General features: G+C 42.8%; 1 protein-coding gene across 1 annotated transcript in view; it reads right to left on the bottom strand.

Annotated features, from left to right (window-relative positions):
- Nucleotides 1–11,006: 11,006 nt before the first annotated feature.
- The window catches only part of TPD52 (tumor protein D52), a 127,875-nt gene continuing 118,059 nt past the window's right edge, over nt 11,007–20,822 (bottom strand). The window contains exon 7 of the mRNA XM_056330270.1: nt 11,007–11,287. Coding sequence (XP_056186245.1) covers nt 11,134–11,287 — 154 coding nt within the window. The 3' untranslated portion in view covers nt 11,007–11,133. The remainder of the gene's footprint in view (nt 11,288–20,822) is intronic.

Raw genomic sequence — 20,822 nt, 5'->3', positions numbered from 1 at the left:
AGCACAGGAAGTTGTCTACCCGTGCATCGATCCAGTTCTTCATCCCTTGTTTCCCATGAAGAGAAGGGACAGTGAGAGATCTGGCACAAGCACAACACCAGACTCGGAAGGACCAAGCTGTTTCTTCACTAGCACCTCAGTGTGGACAACTGTAGCTAAATCCTGTCATTTACATTCAAATCAGACTTGCTGTATTCAGCCGTGTGCCCGCATTCACTGGCCTGGTGCGCAGACTGAGAGGGGCTGCGTTTCACGTTAGGAGCTTGAAATGGTTCAGAGTTGTCCCATATGGCTCAGTGCCCCAGAAGCACCTTGCTAAGCATCATCCCCCCAGCAAATGTATTGGGCTGCAGTACTGGCAGATTTCTTGGGAGTACTTGGCTTTTTCAAATATGCATGTCTTTTAGTAGAAAGAAAGCATCTGATTAAGAAATATAAATAGTGACAGGCATTCTTCTGAGGAAATGAAAAGAAAAAATGTTGATCGATCCTCAGACTTTTAGAGTTTGAAATTAAAAATGAAAAGAAGGGGGGTGGCAAATAGTAATATTCTGTATAAGCACAGTAGCATAATCATGGTAGGAAAATCATGGTAATGAATAGCAAAACGTAAGTTTAAAGGCACGAGGTCACTTTGCTGAACAAGTACCTACCTCTGAACATGCGTACGGGCAGATCAAGGTGCCTGTGTCAGCCCAGTCTTTTCAGCACTGAGCTCACATCTGTCTGAAAATGTCTGGGCATGTTCCATTCATCCCGCCTGTATTTAGGACAAGTAATTAAGAGAGTGTGATTGTCAGAAGGTCAAGCTATTTCAGATCTACAAAGACTTAAAATCCATTCAAGTGCTCAAACGTATGCACTGAATAGTCCCACTGTGGCCAAAGGGCCATGAAGCAGCATGGAAATCAGGCAGCAGTATGGGTTTTCGCACATCAGAGCCATATTTTTATCCTCATTGAGGCCCAAGGTAGTTATGCATATATACACCAGCAGTAAAACAACAGAGTGATCCTTTATGACAGCATGACCATAATCTAACTTGACAAATGCAGTTGTCAGCATCCCTTAAAGTAAATTATAACTACGCCCCCTTGGCTAAATCCTGAGCCCTTTCAAATAACAAAACAAACGGCTCTCTCCCAAGAGTTGTGTTCTCTGCATTGTATTTTCTGACATGCTTTCCCACCATCAACCTTTCATCCTGCTGAACTAATTTCCATTGTAAGTGGCGGAAGGCAGGGAGGATAACTCCTGCTAACTGCACACTGGTGAAGTGCAAAACTGCCCAGAGGAAGGGCAGCAGAGGGGGCACATCCCTGGCAGGGACGGCCACCAAGTCCTGTGTCAAGGAGCTCAAATAGGGTAACATGTACATATAACTGTGCTTTTGTATAAATAGCGATAAACTGGGGCTAACAAGTGGCAAAAGGTCCTCCCCAGCTGCCCATCTTCAGAGCTCACAGGGTGCTACTGTGGTTTGCATCAGGTGCTTAGCTGCAGCTCTTCCAGCCTGGCGCTCCCACTGCTACCATCAAACAAGGCATCCAAAATAAGGTCAGAGACGTTGCAACTGGCCCTTTTACAGGAGGGACTCGGCTGAGCTCAGGGTCCTACCACAGCGTTGAAGGGAGACACAAGCAAGGTGCTGCCAGAGGCACTGCTACAGATAGCTAGCCGCATACTTTTATCTTTCTGTGTAAATTGAAGAAAAAATGCCTTTTACATCCGATTTTCTCCACCCAGTACCCACGCACAGTTGTATTCTATACTGTACGCTACAGACCTCTCTGGGTTGCACAAGGGACCATGCTTTTGATCTGCCCAGGTCCATGCACCTGAGACTCAATTCTGCTCCAGGAAGACCTTCTGCCCTTTCAAAACCACTCAATAAAGGTGGAACTATAATGACACTTATTTCTCATGAAGACAGGACCACGTGCTCTGTGTGTCCCATCTGGGCTTGGCTTTGCCCTCCAGCAGGAGTGAAACGGCAGTGATTCTTTCAGGGACACACAGGTGCTTTATCGCAGGGAGACTTCCAGTGCAAAGCTATATGCCTGCAGGGAGGGTTGATAGAGACCAAGATGAGCAGGAGTTTCATTTGTTTTCCCTTTGTTCTCTGTATTTTCTTTACCCTAATATTTTGGGTTTCACCCATAAGAACCCAACCTTTGCTTCCCCTCTGATTTGTGGGTCAGTCACAGCAATGTAGAAAGCTGTATTGACATTAGTATAACTCACAGAAAATTTAATTCCATGGCCTTGCCAGAGCCTAACCAAGGCTGACGGGGCTGTCACAGCTTGGATGGATAGGACAGTTCAAGGAAAATCATCCTCATAATTGGTGGTGGCTATTCATTAGCTGAACTCTTCTTTCTGCATCAACGTTGTTTCTCAGCCCCAGTCTGTGTGTGGTGACAGTTTTAGTGGAATATGAAGGCTTGGAGTCTTCGCTTCACTAAGAGAAGGGCTGAACCTGCCAAACCCTAACCCTGGGGTTGCATCCTGCCTTTAAGATTTGCCTGGTGGCCTCACCCACAGGCACCTTCTTGCCCCAGAGCTCAGCAGCACTATTCTGGAGATGGAGAGGCAACTGCCTTCCATTTCCTGCCCCTGTCCATGGAAGTATATCTTCCAAAACAAGCAACTAGAACGATAACTAGCCTTAAATTGTACAAACAGCAGGGTCAAAGTTGGTTGGAAACTCACTCAGGAGGGAGTTTCTGGGGTGTGAAGTAGCACAGCAGTTGTGCAAGAGCAGCGGCCTCTCCAGATGGCTCAGCAGGACCTAGGGAGGATGTGTCCATGGCCTTAGCACACTGCATCTATCTTAAGGTATCCAGTGGAAATACCTTGGAAACCATCTTAGATATAGACCTCTCCCACTCCCATGCTTCATGCGTGCAGCTTCCAGCAACAGGATAAAAAAACGGAGGGCTAACAAGTTTATCAAGTTGTGCTTTAGTCCCCACAGTACGTCGGCTGCTCCTATTGCTGCCAAGAGACATGGCAAGAGGGTTTGTCAGCCCATCCAGCTTCCGATGCGGCCAACTGCTGACGCGCGTGGAGGGAGCGACAAAAGTGCCCTGCCATGCTGCTGCCACCAGCCCCTGACCAGCTGGCCGTGGAGCACAGCTCCTGTCACAGAGGATAAGTGGGAGTCAGCTGAAATCCTTCTTCCTTGTCCCAACAGCCGAAGATAAACAAGACAGCCTGGTGTGCATGGTCACCGCTGCCTTCACCCCATGGGGTGTCTCAGGTGGACAGTACCCAGGCACAGAGAGATCTTCACCACGTCATCTAAACGGAGTCTGAAATTGAGGTCTCTGAGATAGACTGCAGCTATCTGGATGTGGCCAACTGCAGGGCTGAGCCCTAATCCAAGTCCGGAAGGATTCAGCTAGCTGGCCTGATCCTGCACATCGCCTCAGGTCTCCTTAGGTGACTCGGGATCAGCAGTGCCAGCAGACAAAAGACCCTGGGGGGCAAGCATTCACAGCTGCAAGGCAGCTTCAGCTCACTGCTGTTTTCAGAGCCTCAGCAGATAGAAAATAGCAGGTGCATTAAGCTCCAAAAGAAGAGTATAACAGGCTGTAAATTAAAACGTGCCCAGCAATCTGCGTACAGTCAAATAAGGAATGATGCATGGAAAACAGCAGAGGTTCGCATTCATCTCCGGATGATCATTCACGGGATGCACAACAATACAATCTCACACACAGAAATCAGAGAGTCTTTCTGAAATGAAAGATCTGCTCTTCCCGCCTGTACTTCTTTTTTTTTTTTTTTCCCCCCAAATAAAGATTTCCAATGTGCTGAAATCGTTAATAATAATAATTGGGAAAAAAAAAAAGTCTCTGGGAAATTATTGGCATGAGCTTTCAAGGCTCTAAATTAAGGCCAGCCTAATTTTCCAATTAGGCAGCTTGATAGGCAAGATGACATGTGCAGAGTAGAAGGGCAGGCTCTAAACGGCATTTTTATGAACATTTCTCATGCCTGCAGCAGCCTTTCTATACCCAACAGCTGAGGAGTGCACTTTCCCATGCCGTCAGGGGTGAGGAGGTTACGACTCCAGCATTGTGCCCCTTGTTTTTCACACAAGAACCCGGCGCGCCACAGCTCGCTTGAAAGGGTCCAGCGCCCCGGAGAGGGGCGGGTGCCCCCAGCCCCCCTGGCGCTGCTGGCTCTCCTGCCCGCCCGGCGGCTCCCCTGCCTGCCCCCCGCCCAGCCCCGCGCCCACCGCTCCAGCGGGCACCTCCGTTTAACCCGCCATTGAGGCGGATGACCGGCAACGCTAATTGGGATTGGGGGGACCTTTTATCAGAGTCGGTAAATGAAACTTCAGCTCCCCGGTGATGCAGCGTGTGCAAAGAAGCCACAGCCCGAGGTGCAAAGGGCACGGCAGAAAGATTTCAAGCCGACGCTGCTCTTTCACAGCTCCAGCTGCCAGGCAGCCGCCCGCCTCCCTGGGCTCCTGCCCTCGCCTCCCCTGCTCGCCCGGGCGAGGGAAACCCGGGCGCCGGGGCAGCGCATCGCTCCCAAGCTTGCTGAAGACTCTGCCACCCCAAATGCTGCTGTGAACTCAGTGGTGGTCTGCTGGGAGCCAACAGGAACCCAAACCAGCGTGTGAGACCCTCCCTCACAGGCAGCAAAGCCTGGCCCTCAAGGGACGATGAAACGACATGCCAGCGCCTGCTGGCAGCTACGTGATCCTGAGCAAACCACAGCAGGCCTCTTTGTGCCTCCTTCTCCGGGTCAGGCTATTTAACAGCTAGATCCGTGCTAGCCTGCAACAAGCCAGGGGAGCTCACATAAGGGCTTTGGCAGACAGGGAAGGCAGGAGTGAGCAGTGACAGGGCAGGAAAGGACATTTAAACATAAGAGTCCACGGATCACTGCTGCTCTGAAAAACCACCCTTGAAGAACAGCCCTGCCAGCTGCAAGATGCTGCTGGCAGTCAAATCGACAAAACTGTCCTTTAACTTGGTGGGGCTGGCACCGAGCTCTGAGCTGATGGACACCCTTACCACACTGCACGCAGGCCTGAACCTAAAGAAATCTAAGTCTGACTGAACCTATTCCCAGTTTGTCCATGCATGCAGCAGGAATAAAGCAGGAAGAATGATACCTTTGGTGGGAGATGGCAGTAGCCACGTGAAGTAGCCACAGTATTTCTTCCACTGCAGGGAAAGCCATGCTGAACAAACAGCAAGACAGCCTCAAGGATATGCAGAAGGTACCAGTTTCCACCTTTGCCACTTCTGGAGGTCCCTGATTTCCTGCGGTCCTTTAGCAATTGGATCCCAAAGTGAAGACCATACCCTCCTAGCTCAGGAGTTGATCACCTCCATGCCATACAGAAGAAGCTCTAAGCTTTTACAGTCTTAGAGAAATGAAAAGAAACAGTGTTCAGAGCGGCATCTGAAATAAGATGCCAACAGATCACATAATCACAGGTCGGTTGAAGTGGGAAGAGACCTCTGGAGGTCATCTGGTCCAGCTCCCCTACTCAAGCAGGACCACCTAGAGCTGGCTGCCTAGGACTGTGTCCTGGTGGTTTTTGAATATTGCCAAGGATGGAGACTCCACAACCTCTCTGGGCAACCTGTGCCAGTGCTCGGCCACCCCCACAGTAAAAAAGTGTTTCCTGATGTTTGAGGGAGCCTCCTGTGTTTCAGTGTGTGCCCAGTGCCTCTGCTCCTGTCACTGGCCACCACTGGAGTCCTCCTTTGGCCTCTTTCTGAAGATAGGAGTGACATTTGTTTTCCTCCAGTCCTCAGGCACCTCTCTTGGTCACCATGACCAGCAAGACACCCATACACCCATTTGCGAGGCAGGTCGGGATGTACCCTGAACTCTCTTCTCTGACGTCTCTGTACGTTTTGGTAATTGGCACATTAGATTGTGGCCTTCAACTTCATTTAGTTCTGTGTTTTATTTGTATTCAATTTAGTCATTTTGACATGAAAATGGCAACTCCTGTCCCTGGGAAGAGAAGTATTAAGCCCTTACCTTTCTCCCCCATGCTACTGGACTGAGACCGTGCAATACCACATTCCCGTATGCGTTATGTCTTATACATCAGCGAGGTTTGAGGCTGAGAAGATGAGCAAAGATTCAACTGGCTGAGCTGCTGTTTTGTGAAAGGCAGTTAACAACAGAGTTGATTCTTTCAGTAGTTCTTTGATTTCTCATACAAGACAGGAGAAAGAAAAAAAAAAAAGACCCTTTTTACTCTAAATGTCAACATTTTTCAGTAATTTAAATATGCTGCCACTTTCAGCAGTTAACCCAAAGCTGCAGAGTGACTACAGCATCCACCCCAAGGCTGCCTTGGATCGATTAACCCATTTGAGAAGTGTCCCTCTCGGCTGCACTTGGCACCCAGCCTGCTGCAGACAGGCTGCAGCGGTAACAAACGGCCCGTGTCCTCCTCACAGCCGCCATACAGAGCCAGCGCACCAGCCTGCTCAACTTTGATTGAACAAGACACAACCCAGAAGGAAATAAGAATACTGAAGCGTATTTACTGATGTTAGTCTAATGCAGTCATACCGAGGATAATATTTATTTTGGGTTATGGCCAGCTGACAATGTAATAGCCTCATTTGGGCAGTCTAGACCCTTCATATGTGATAAACCCTTCCCCAGAATGCATAATTCCCTAAAAAATACATGCAGAGTGCATGCTGTATCTAGCAGAAATGCTCTCTAGCCAAAACAGACGACTTGAAAAGCTTTCTGAGCACGAGGGAATAATGCTGTCAGAAAAAAAGCACGAACAATCATTTGCCTGATTTATAAATGTGGCAGTATTAAGAAATGAGGAGGAACCCAAACTTTCCAGAATGCCCTAAAGAAAAGCAAAATGTGAAGTATTCTTTTCCTTAGAAATGAGCTCCGTGCCAAAGCTTTGGTGGCAAGATGCTGATTCGCTTTCAATAGGCAGGCCTGATTTCTTGAGCATTTCCCTTTTTCCCCATCTCATCACCTAAAGGCCTGGAATATGAAAGCGCAGACAAGCCCAGGGGGATTTACCAGGTCTTGTTATAGCACATCAGTCACCAAAAGAACACTGAACTATTTCCATTTTTCTTCCAGCTCCCCATCACGATCAAGCTGTTTTGCTTTCCAAGTATGTATGAACTGTTTTAATGTTCTGTTCATAAAATAAATGGTAGAATTTCAGGAAAACTTATTAAAACCTTCAAAACAGGACTCGAGTAACACAAACTAAACTAAAACCCCAGCTAAAACTCAGCTAAAACCCCAAACAGCTTGGATTCTGTATTTATTAAAGCTAACTTTGCTTACAAGCACACCTGTAAAACCAGAAAGCACTACAGACATTCAGGTGTGAGACTTGGGTGGAGTAAGAAGTGGATGTGGGGTAGGGTGAAGTTCACGGACACTTCAGTTACAGGCCTAAAAAAAGTGTCCTAGCAGAATGGGTGGAAACATTTCTCGCTTGTGTAGAAGTTAAGATCTGTAGCTGCCCACAGCTACTTGCGACTAATCACCCAGCAGCCGACCGAGTGGGGACGGCAAGACTGGGATAGTAGCCGGCCCCTCTGCTCAGGATGCTTTCCAGGCTGTTCACTGAGCACTCACCATCACATCTCCGAGCATAAATTTTACCTCATATCAAGCATGAATTACAACTACTTGAAGCGAATCTGACACATTCATCCAAATTTCAGTGGGAAATTTTAAGAGATGTGGGCATCATGCAAAGCAGTACCCGATACAGGAAGATGAGGAATTGAGTATCTGCTAATGAAGTGGGATCTGTGCTGTTTTCAGAGCTGAAAATTTTCAGAGCAGAACCACCTTCAACACTTTCAAATATCAAGACTGTTATAGGAAAAAACCTCTTCTGACAGATCAAGAAACAGCGACCTGCTAACACCAAATGTCTTCTCAGCTCCATAATAAAAAAATCAATTGTGTGAGGTTAAATCCATGTGATTTTAGTAATTATCTTTGCTCATCTGGTCAGTGCTTCAGAGTGAGACAAAAATAACAAAATTTAGAATAAAACATAGCATGATATATAGAAAAATTCCCAATTTTGGCAGTCTGATGAATGTAGTTGCAGAACTCGGCTTATACTGGCCTCAGGATTCTCAGCAAAACGACGGATTTACACTTGACTCAGTACGTTGACTCAGCAGCACTCATTTGGTTAATACTAGTAATACATGTAGTATACTTAAGTGACAGGAGTATTCCAGGTGGTGGTGCAGGCTAGGCACAGTGCCACAGGAGCTGCTGGTGTGGCTTTACCCCCCCTTTATGTTAGCAGAAATTACTGTCTTCACACATGAGATAAGAATGACCTCCAAACAAAAAGATGCATGTGACTGCCCAAACCAAGACACATGCAAGGCCACTCAGGAATCCGAACTATGTGGACAAGGAGACTTAGAGGAATGGGTTGTACATATGCTTGTGTGCACCTGGCAGCAGAAAATGCAAAGAGAAGGAGCAAAAAGGCATGCAGTCATAAAGAAAGAGTGAACTCCGGGGGACAGGTGGCAACCAGCAGAAAAGTGTCTGCATTTTTCATTCTTCTGTATGGATGGCCCTAGAAATACCTGTTTGCATTATCAACTTCTACTCTGGTAAAAAAGTGGAGTGAAAAATGATAATAGTCTCAATAGGCACAGGACCATGCAGTTGTGCCATTGTAGTTGTTCAGTAACAAATGTTGGTTGTTCCTTACGTTGCATTAAGGACCTCTGGTCTACACATATTCTTGGCATATGCAGGTATTACAAGTATGAAACACAACCCCAGCTGCACACCACAAAGACATTGCAGAATTCCCTGCTCTGTCATTGCAGTTCTGCATTTGGGAGTTGTACAGAATTGAGGAAATGTGTGGTGGGCTTAGGCTACCCCAGAGATGACTCCCTGGGACAACTCTTGTCTGAACAGCTTAGAGGTCCAATAAACAATGGCCTTGAAGGTCACCAAAGATGAGTTGGGAGAACGGCTGGTTCTCCAAAGGCCAGAAAGGCTAGCAGCAGCCTCAAGCCATTGAAGGTTCAACCACACAATATGTAAGATGATCAGTTTATGTGAACTTGCGAGTTTCCAAATAAAACATTAAGCTGGATCTGAAACAGCAACTTCTACAGTCTCTAAAAGTCACTTCTCTAAATGTTAGCCAAGGAAGAGTTGATAAAACCACTATTTGATACCCACTGTGAAATAACTCTTAGACTGCCCCCAAAACATTAATGTATGTATTTCCTCCCAAATCACTCTTATTTAGGGTTGATCAAGCATGTAGGATGAGTTACATTCAACAGACAGGATTTCTCTTTGATACTTTAAATCCCTTCCGACTTCTTAAAAAGGCCTTCTTTTCCTACTCCAGTGCTAGGATAACTCTTCACCTGGAGGCTAACACCCAATGAAATTCATGTTCAAACTCCCCCAAGATCACTGAGATGAATGAGCAAATTAAAGCAACAAAACAAACTCACATTGCTTGTTTCCTCTCTCTTGTTTGGATCCTTACTGATTTCAGAAACAGAACTTCAGTCTGCAAAACTATAACAGGATCTGCTAAAACATGCCCATTCCCTTCAGAATGATTAGGCATTATCCATGATGAGTCCTCCTCATCTTTTGGGCAAATAAATACCTTATATCAGAAATATATATCAGAAATATTCTCCTTGACAGATCATGCATGAGACGTATTTTGGAAATTACCCACAGCAGGTACCCTTAAAAGAGAAATGACAATGCTTTAGGAAAAGAATTCTAAAATGATTAAAGCTTTTGCATCCTGTTCTGAGTGATTTTTTTGGGGCCATATGAAGACTTGCAGAGTTTGGGTGGCGATCTGACCCACAGGCCAGCTACAATCTAGCAGAATTGCTCACAGTTTCTGCTCTCTGATGCCATCTCATCCAAGTATCTCTCAGATGCAGGCAAGGAAAGGGGGGTGTGAGCCATGTTAGCCTGGAGCTGGCTCCCTGGTACCCTGCTTGTTTAGGAATCCCTTATCTCCTCTTCCCTCATGTGGCTGAAACAGCAATATACTCAGTCGTGAGAGGCAGAAGCCACCATCCTTTAGTGGCTCCATCACTGCTCACATGGCCTGCTCCAGCAGAAAGATGAGGTGTCTGTGGATTTGTGTAATACACACTTAAGCCAGTGTACATTTTGCTGAGTTAGTACATACAGCGAGAAACATGTTGTCATTGCATAGTCACTACGGACAAACAAGGCAATACCACCTTAGAAAATTTCATTTTATTCCAATATCTGGGCAAAATACTTGAAGATTAATCAGGCTTTCTTTTGTAATTCAGTGGTATAAATGGCAAATTTCACTTGCCCTCAGCACACCTGCTAGGCGCTATGCAGATCGCCAAGTGACTGTGCAGAATTCAGCTGTGGGTATACTAGAAATCAAAAGAAATGGTCTCTTGATAGCAAAAGCTCTGAAAGATTTGGAAATAGCATAGCATGATTCTTTTGTTGTGCATTCAGATACCCATTAAATTTATCTTAAATACACTTACAGAAACCTAAGACCTACGCTTGGCCTACTACATTGCAATAGTTTCTTTTTGTTTATATTAACATCCAGAGAAAATTTACTAACATGCATTGGAAATGAGTGCTCCAGTCAAAGCAAAGAATTACCTCTAGTTCTTCATGCAGATACAGATTAAAACCAGTATCTGCAGTAAAACATTCTGCACTGCAACTTGGAAATCAGGAACCCTTGATATAGTTCTGTAGGAAACACCATACTGGAAGGAGCACAACAGCAAGCTTCGGATTTCCTCCATGGAAGTACAATGCCTTAGATCAACACCCTTTTGGGATGGGAAGCTGAACTCTGGAATTCTTTACACAAAAATATGTAAACATTCAATTAATAATACCCATGGAAGCTCAATCAACCTTTCACATTGAAATCTAAACTGAAAAAGTGAGAAAGATGAGTGAATATAAACGGAGCAAGAATCAGGTACAATGTGCTTATTCTTTTATTGATCTCGTTATTTATATAACCAGGCAGACAGACACTTTTAAATTCCTGAGGAAACATTTGTGTAATTTGCTATAGAGCACAAAGCGCATTTATTTACATGAAATTCACTCCTTTTGCTTTGTTTGCTTGCTTTCTGCAAGCCCTAAAAGCACCGCATCGGCTTCCAGCAATGTTGTATCAGTTTTTGCGCCCAAGAACCTAGATGTGAGTTCAAGATCCAGCAGTCTCAGGCGTACTCGCGTTCCTCTCTGATACTTTCTGTAAAGCAAAGGGGAGAAGAAGGTAAGTTTTGTTAGGCAACGGTTTTGCATCTCCTAAGGCTGCTCTCCTGTCTGCAGACCAAAGCAGCAGCCCCACAGAAAACAACGTGCTGCAATGGAAGCCCAACACTGTTGTGATGCCTCAGCACTGGAACTGCTGGGACACACTCTGTAACACCACAGAGCCAGTCTCTGTTGATACAGTCCTGCCCATGGAAAAGCAGGCACCACCAGATCCTGCTGAGGGAACGCAGGCTCTACAGAAAAGCAGTTTACTCTATAGGAAACTGTTCGTGTCTTCCATCAAAATATTTTACTGTATCATCTGCTATCATGCACACAATGATCTGTGGGATGATATATCATTAAAGGGGATGACAAGTCATCATTAGATCACTGGTGACATTGCTATAATCAAAAAGCATAATGCCAGCTAACTATGGTTTTTATTTCCAGTTCTGGGCCTCAGGCAAGGGGACTTTTCTTGTCTTATCCCCTCCTCTGAAGAGTGGGTATCATCTGCAAGTTTTTTATTACATATAATTAAAGAGAAACCCCACAACTGCTGTGAAGAAACATTCTGCCTATGGGGTTGAGTTCCACTGTTTTACACTTTTTCTTCTTTCTTCCTTTTTCCTTTCAAGTCAGAAGATGCGCGCATTCAATGTGTTTTAAGAACAGACCCTGTGTCAAGATGTCCATGCCAGATTAGTGAAGATTTTTTAAATACTAGCATCTTTTTTACCGGAGAGCTACTGATCAAAGTCCAGAAATAAAACTGAGAAATATGCTTTTCAAAGTTCAAGCCACACTTTTTTTCCGTAGTCAAAGCATGAAGAGCTGAAAATGCATCAAGCTTGACCATCATGAGGAAAAGCAAGAGAAAGCTTGAAACATTCTCCCATTCCTGACTGGGGAAAGTGTAACAGGGAAGCCTGGTTGCATGCAATTCCATCTTGCTCACTTTCACCTTCAGCTTGGGCAGTCTTTACTGTCTGACAGTTGTTTTCTAGCATGGAGCAAAACTGAATTGGGTTTCAACTGCCTTTGGCACATCAAACCAAGATCCTTTTGGAAAACTAAACATCTTAAGAAAAGATGCTGGCCTTGCATTTATCTTTTTTTTCCCCTGTCAATTCTATTTTACATTAATTTCCTGTGGCTCTTGGTTAATCCCAGATAATATACTGTTATGTTAAAAGTGCAAAGGAAGATCATTTGATACCTCCACTCTGAACAAGTAGCTAACATAGGGTACTTCAGCCAGCAAGATTTCTGCCAATGAACATTATGACGATCTGCATGAATCAACACAGTTGAAACACCACACATTTTCTTAAAAACATAAATGTGAAGTCCTTCATCTGTCCAACATGCAAGTAACCACTGCTGCAGCAAAGAGCATGGCACAGCTACCAAAGACAGAGAACAGTTTATGTTTGGTTGTTCCTAAATAGCTGGAAAGGATCAATTCTGCCCCTTTCTCTGTGAAATACTTACATTTCAAACCAGAACAGTTTCACAACTGACGATAATTATTCACGAAAGCTAATATGCAACATTTCAGAGGAGTAAGACAAGGGCAAAACAAAATTAAAAGACAATGTGTAAGACCTTAAAAATGGACGGTACCTTCTGGGATTTGTTAGACTTATTTAAAAGAGAAAGTTCCCCAAAGGAGTCAGGACGTTTTGAGATAAGAAGGGGAATGAAGAGGAAAGCTTCTCACTGACAAATCTTAAATGAAGACACCAGTTGACTCATGATTTTAGCCATTTGGGTATATAGGAGAAATCTCCAGAAAATTCTCTAGCATGAACCAAACCTTTACCTTTCCAAGAGCTACTGGCTAGATGGGTTGCCTTTGCGTCCAACCATTAAGTTATCCTGATCCCTAACACTATCTTTGGCATAAATTCTCAGACCTTTTTGCCTTCATCAATGAGTGTGAGGAGTTCATGGGGCATGAGAAAAGACTTTTTAAAAAAAAAGAGAGAGAGAAAGAGTAGGTTTTGAGAGAAGGCAAAATAAGAGGGAGAGAAGGAAATCTGAAAGGAAGAAATGGTCTGTGGAAACAGGAAAAAGGGAGCCAGGCTGGATGGGGCTTGGAGCACCCTGGTCCAGCAGAAGGTGTCCCTGCCCATGGCAGGGGTTGGAACTAGATGATCTTTAAGGTCCCTTCCAACCCAAACCATTCTATGGTTCTATGATTCCGATACCTTATAATGAGAAAAAAAACATGCTTAAAAGATTTGAAAGAGGGGATAACTGATAAAGCAGGTGAGAAAAAGCACTGAAAAGACTGCAGGCGAACAGTGTAGAAATGAAGGAAACTATATACAAAGTAGAGCCACAGAAGAGGAAAAAAGTCACTGAAAAGTAAAGACTGCATAAAACTATTAAAGCTTGAGTCACACTAAACTCGGACCTGTGAACAACAACATTCTGTGCTGCTTTTAAGAAGATGGACATGCTTTTAACCTAATAAAAATTAATACTAAAACTAGCGGTTCTGTGACAAATATTAAAGACCATCCACGCCTCTGCCTTTTTCTTCTCTCCTTCCTCCTAGAGGAAAAGTATCTTACTGGTAACAGAAAGCAGGACGCTATTGTGAAAACTGGCTTCAGGGTCCAACACTTTTCTGCTGAAGATTGAACTGAATAAGTTTTAAATTGAATTAGAAGTCCTCTCTCTATTTGACAGCACAGAGTGGGAAAGAGATTGAGCTCCATCTTTATAACCAAAATAAAAACCATTATCATCATGCAACAGTTCCTTTTGGGCTGATTGCTAGACTAGAGTGGTAGGTGTTTTGCAAGTGCATAGATGAAACCGCTATTTTTCTAATAAAACCTTTAAAGTGCTATTTAGAGCCTGGAAAATCTGAGGAAAATTTGTGAAGAAACTGTGCTTCTCATGATTAATAAATCTAATCTAATAATAAATTAATAATCTTAAGCATGACTCCTCCTGTTTTAGCATTATGAAGACTTTGCTCATTGTACAGTCTGCAGAGAACTCTGCTCAAATTTCCAGACACGACTTCAGCATACACTTGTAATGCAAAATCCAAGCAATTGTATTTTCATAGAAAGCACCACAACCTTCATTGCTGCTTCAGTAATTCTGATTCCAGATACTTTAATCGTACTTAATTATTAAAGAAGGTCTTCCAGGCACAGCATATCTGCTTACAAAGAGATCCTGAAGAACATCACTTTATGGAGCTGCCACAACTGCCAACCTGTATGGATATAAACATTTAGTTTTGTGGCAGATGTTCTGTTCAGCTAGAACACTTTACAATAAATGAGAAGTGGAAGATGTAGAAAATGTAGCAAGATGAGCACAGCATGCAGTGGTGGTCTACTCAACACCTTTAGAACAAGAGGAAATTATAGGTTGCTCTATGCATAGTAAGCATACTCTTATCCACGAAGGTATTTATCCTTTCAACAGATAAAACTATCCTATGGTTATGGCAGAAGCTTGAAGCAGGACCCAGAAACAAAGCAGGCATTTTATTATTTTCAGCAACGGTGTCCTAGGAGACACAGGACACCAATGTAAAAGGAAAGAAACCATCTACCCCATTTTGCAAAAGGACTTGCTTTATTTTTAAGTAACAATGCTGGTATTCAAGATCATCCTATCTCATGACCATCAGTAGGAACCATTAACCTTCACCCAACTCCCAAGCACTGTGTCCATTGAAGATGCACATTTTCCTCCTACTGCTTCCTATTGCCAGGTAAGAGTATTAAATTCACTTTAAAGTAGACAAAGGTAGTTTAGTTTCATATATAAGTGGAAGTATAGGAATATTCTACAGAACCTAAAAAAAACTATTTTGCAAGCAGAGTCAAAGCTTTCTCCACTTCTATAGAATTTATTGACAAGAGCTACCAATTTTAACCCTTTGGGAACACCAGTTTTGCATGGGAGGACTCTGTCTTACACACAGCTTCAGAGGTGGGACTCCACCGGCTGCTGTTGCTGAGACGTGACCCCATCTCAGGCCAGTGTCGGCGGAGCACCCACTGAAACACCCACCAGAAACCTCTGCCTGAACTTCAGCCAAGGATCAGTGTGCTCCAAAAAACTCTCTCTGCTGTGAATGAGTGCTGCTGCAGGCTTCTCTCCCTCTCTTCTGGAGTGGGCAAAGCACTGGGTACAGGTGCACCTTTCCTCAAACATCCACTTCCAGAAGATGACTTTAAGTTATGTTGGAGGCAACCTAAATAATTGCTCTTTGTAATTTCTGGACTGCCACAGAAAAGAATTTGAAAAAAATCAAGATGAAAATCCTTTTTCTTATTTGAACCGTAAGTCTGTACAACCATACATCAGCAACATCATACTGCATGTAAGAGCACAGAGAAAGCATACAGTACAGCCTTGCAAATGCCGCTTAAAGAACCTTTAAGAGCAAACAAAAAAATGAGCGTTTATGTCCTCTCACTACATTAGAAGTAGGGTCTTTTATCTTTGCACACAAATATCAAACTACTGTGTCCTAACTTACATCAAGTAGGTTTTCTCTTTGCTGAACACATAAATAGCACAGCATATACTTCCACACCTAAGCAGCTTGGAAGCTTCCTTCTGACTGACTATATCCCTTTTATTGCAACTTGGCCCCTCCTGATCCTTTCCCTTTTTCACAGAAGTTTTAAAGCTCTTAAAATCCTGATGATAAATTAAAGGAAACAGCCAAAACCCCCAAAACTCTTTAGTCAGGATTTTAAACTTGTGATTTTTAAAAAGTAAGTCACTTTACTATTTTCCCTTAAAATATATGAATAAACAAAAAAACCCTAATATTTTTACATAATAAAATTGGAGGGGGAAGATATGGAATGACATATTTCAGCTTTTGCTAACTTTAAAGAATGCTGGGGGGTAATTTTTTTTTAATTTTTTTTAATTTAAAAGTCATTCCAGGCTACAGCAGAAGGTTTACAAAGGGAGTTAACTTGGAAAGCAATGAGCATGTAGAAACAAGGAGGCTGTAACTAAAAATGGGGTTTTGATCCTAATTATACCATTTGCTACCAAAATGGAACAGTAGTTTTTGCAGGTGTGCAATTTCACATGTAGAGGAAGTATCCTCGTTACTACACAGCATTAAAATTTTTATTCAAACTTTAAATTATAGGTGTAGGCATTAAAGGATTTTGTTAAACTATGTAATATTTAAAACTACATGTGATCACAAATTAGCAAGCAGTCCTTTTTCTATTAAAACTACTCAAGTTATTAGTTTAAAATTTAAAGTAACAAACCTTCTGGTCTTGGAAACAGTGCTACAAAAATAACAGCGCAATTACAGAAATGGTTGAGTCTCACTAGGTCTTGGCTAGTATTTCCCACTCATTTTAAAAGTGGATTTTAAAGCATCCACAGATATCCCCTATTCCATACTATAAAAATACAGGACTTCTATTTTGAGACAAATGGAATATTTTAGCTTACAGTCCCTCTATTTTGTTACTGCTTTTGGAATGGCAACTTGTGCAATGCAAAGCTGAACAAACTAGCAAGGGCTGGCCATGACCACTCTCACCCACCGCTCATTCTTCCATGCCACCTGTCCCACCTCTCATAAACATGCATTTCTGAATGGAGCAGGAAGGCAACTATTAAATCTGTTTTTTAATTCTTATACTGAGGGTGACATTTAATTCTAATTTTTTACGTTTTTTGCAACATTATGTTTTAAAATCTCCCAACACATTCTAACGATGGCTTTCGAAAACTGCAATAAAAGGAACCCCTGGATTATCTCCCATACAAAATAGATTAATATATAAAACATTCCAAAGACAGGGTTAGAGTTGAGCCATGGTACTCTCAGAGAATGCTATGAGAAGTCTTGATGTCTTTCACTTTTGTACCATGAGAATTTCAAAATGTGGTTTTCAGACCTATTATTCAGGAGGGTTTGTTTCAGTGCCTTAACAGAGTCCAGTACAGAACAGTTTATAAATTCTTAATTGTTTCATTTTCTCTTTTTTTTTTATTATGTGGAAGGCATCACATTATCAACCTCAGAAAAAATACAACAACAAACGTAACGGAATACATTTGACCATCACTTTTTCTCCAGATTTTTTGTTCGCTCTTCCTACCACTGTTCAAATCCACTCAAAATCACCCTGCAGCTCCCCATTAGTCATACCAAAACTACGATGCACCTCCAGAAGCAGGTCCACGTCTACCTGACCCCAGCCAGCAGCAAAGCAGTGCAGCTGGGGTGGAACAAAGCTGTGTGTGGAACACTTAAATCTTGTACCTCAAAAACATTTTCAAGCATTCACAGATGCTGCCCGAGCCCACACTGGTCTCAATTTCATGAGCAAAGAGAGGCCATAGAGCTGGTTAGGGAGCTACCCTGGCACAGATCTATAGGATTTCTGTATAGGTCACCCTCTGATGCCTTACAGGGAAGGAGCTCAACAAGAGCACACCAATTCCCTGCAACCCCTCACTCACTGCCAGTATATATAAAATTCTTGTTCAGAAGAAACACGGATTAGATCAGCAGATTGCTGTCAAGTTGAAGGCAGCGCAGTTCTGTGCAGCAATCTACATCTTGCTCAAGTGGCTTTTTCTAGCCAGGTACACACCGTGCATCTAGCAATGGCAATCCTGCTTCCAGCAGCTGGATCAGCAATCATAATGTAACACCACCACCGCCCTCAGTATGAGCTCTTAAGCAATGCTGGGGCAAAAAGACCAAATTCCAGCTTTGCATGTATGAGCAAGACAGCAGAAAGTGGTGGTAGAAACGCAGTGTGAATTCTGCACAAAGCAGAACAGGGGATGGCAAGAGATACTAGGAGACTGTAGTATCCTGCTGCCTACCTTCCTTTAAAGGCTATTAAAGAGAGGACAAAGAACATGCATAACACTGAATAACCATGTGAAGATCTTGATCTGTTATGTTATTAAAAAGACTGAGCTGTCTATACCTTTACAGAAAGAAAATACTGGTATTAAAAGGTGCTTAAATCTATCTGGGAAAAGCATGTAACAGCAGGAAAACGAAGTCCATCAAATGCAAATGGGACTCACAATTTTGCCAATAATATTGATGAACCACTAGAAAAAATCTCCAAGCACTGAGACTTTCCAGCCATTGACGGCCTCAAGTGAAGAGATGTCAAAACAGGTGTGTTAGTTCAGTTCAGAATTACGTGCTGAAATGTCATGTCTCGTGAAACAGTGAAGTCCTGAGAGGTGACCTGAAGATCCCTTTTGGCTTAAATTTTATTCAACCATTATTTATTATCACAGTACCCCGTCACTCAAATAAAGGATGGATATTCAAATTAGGATTTTCAAAGCACCTCTGTTCTCTGCAATCAAACCGTTCACAAAAAATGCTCCAAAGTTGCTGGTTATATTCGATGGGAAAATTCAGACTTTCTGCTCGTGACTCATCAACCCACTGCCACTTCAGCTTTATTTGTTTCCTACTCAGCTTGTTTTCCTCTTTCCATGAGCTAAGCAAGCAAATATGCACTCATTTCTTCTGAACATTTACCATTTATGACTCCTGCCTAGTATTTTTTCGGAATATTTTTGCTCCTTGTGTCAAAGCCATCCTTTCACAAGCAAGAAGGCTCTACTCTGCTAGATACAAGCACAGATCTAGATACTTTACTAGATAAAAGCAGATAAAAGCCTCTCATATCCACGGAAGCATTTAACAGAATGCTCTAAGCCTGTGTGAAACCATAAGCTTAAACAACAGCCACTGTCACCTTGTGTTTTTGAACAACAGTGCATAAGCAGAGCCTATAGCAAGCATCCCTAAAACCAAAAGGTGCTTTTATGCACCTTGAGGAAGTCCAAAGCCGAACCCCACTGTAGTCTGACCACTGCTAAAGCAGAAATTTGAAATGAATGCCAGAAAGAATTTGGGGATATTACCTACATCCTGATGTGAAGAACACCCTTGAACCACTTTAATATACCCCTGGTCAACTGGAGCTTACAGAAGCAAGCACACACATTAACACTACTGCACATACTGACACTTGGTGGGCAGGTAACTTACCAGACTGGTGACAGCAGCAGAATTTGGGGGTCACCCCATCATTAGGGTGCTTATGCTTAAGGAGTTGCCCAAAACTGTACATATTGGTCAAACCCTGGCATCTTCATTCTGTGGGACCCAAGTTCAGGGGCCTTGTCACTGTTTCCTGCATCTCCACTGTTGGCCATTGAGACAACTGGTGGCCCCTTGAAAATGGCACAGATGTAGGTGAATGAAACATGGAAGTTTTCATTCCTATAGCTAAGAGAAGGTAAATGCAAAGCCTGACAAGCATTGTTTTATGGTTCTCATGGAAAAGCCCTGAGCAAACCACTGTGAAGACATTACCAAGCTCTGCTGTTACAATGATGTCAATAATCAAGATATTTAAATCTAATTCTGTTCTACTCAGTATGGACAGTCAAAACTCTCAGTGGAGCTTCTTAGTTGTGAAAAACTTCTAAGAAGTAACACATTTGCCTTCGATTCAGACAAAAAACAAAGTTCCAATACTTACTAGAACAGACCAAAAAAATCTTGCTGTAATTTTTGCTACAGTTTCTGCAAGAATCAATTTGCATTCACTAAAACTTTTGGGACAGGATCATTCCTTCTTCAGAGAAGGAATCCTCAGAATAATCTAGATTTTGAAATTTACTTCATATCCCATCAAAGATGAACACTATAACCTTTTCTCTATGGGATGGTGAGGTAAGCCTTGACAAACGAAACTTGCCATAGGTGGCTCCTGTCATCTAAGAACTTGTATCAGATATAGTTATGTCATCACACAGTAATTTATGCCAGTTGCTTTCTCAGTCCATAACATATTGAGAGGAAACATAACTCTAAAATAAAAGAAATCTGAGCATTTAATCTAAATCGTTATATTTTTCTGCTGTTTATTCAGTGAACTATTTTGATTAAAATATTGCTTTGTAATTTATATACAAAATGCTCACAAATAAAGACTATATACTTAAATATATGCAAAATGTATTCAATTATACTACAAAACATCAACAAGACCTCATAGCTCTTCATGCTTATGGGCACCAGAAGCCAGGAAAATTGATTAAAAGATGAAAGAAAAATGAACAAACTCATGTGAAGCACGCCCTAGCTCACACTCTTCTGTCCATCTTTCCGCAAGTGATCTCTATTGCAGTTCCTGCTCCTTCCCTTTCTCACACTGGGACCTTGTCTCAGTCAGACACTTTTCATGGACACAGCCCTAAACCTTCAGCCCTCCAAATTTCAAATGCAGTTACCACAATACTGTTCTAGTTTTCCTCTTGATACACGTGGTCTCAATCTTACTCTCTTTCTATACTTAGTCCATTTTCCTAATCATAACTTCCCTAATCTCTCGCCCTCTCCCTGGGGTGTCTGACCAGGGATTTCCGGTGTTCTTTTTCTACCCCAGGAAAAACTATTAAAGACATTTTTTCTTGTCCTCTCTTACTTACTGCCTCCTCACTGATCC

This window comes from Falco biarmicus, chromosome 3 (genome assembly GCF_023638135.1).
Source record: "Falco biarmicus isolate bFalBia1 chromosome 3, bFalBia1.pri, whole genome shotgun sequence".
Taxonomy (NCBI): Eukaryota; Metazoa; Chordata; class Aves; order Falconiformes; family Falconidae; genus Falco; species Falco biarmicus.
This window is presented reverse-complemented; position numbering and strand designations above follow the sequence as displayed.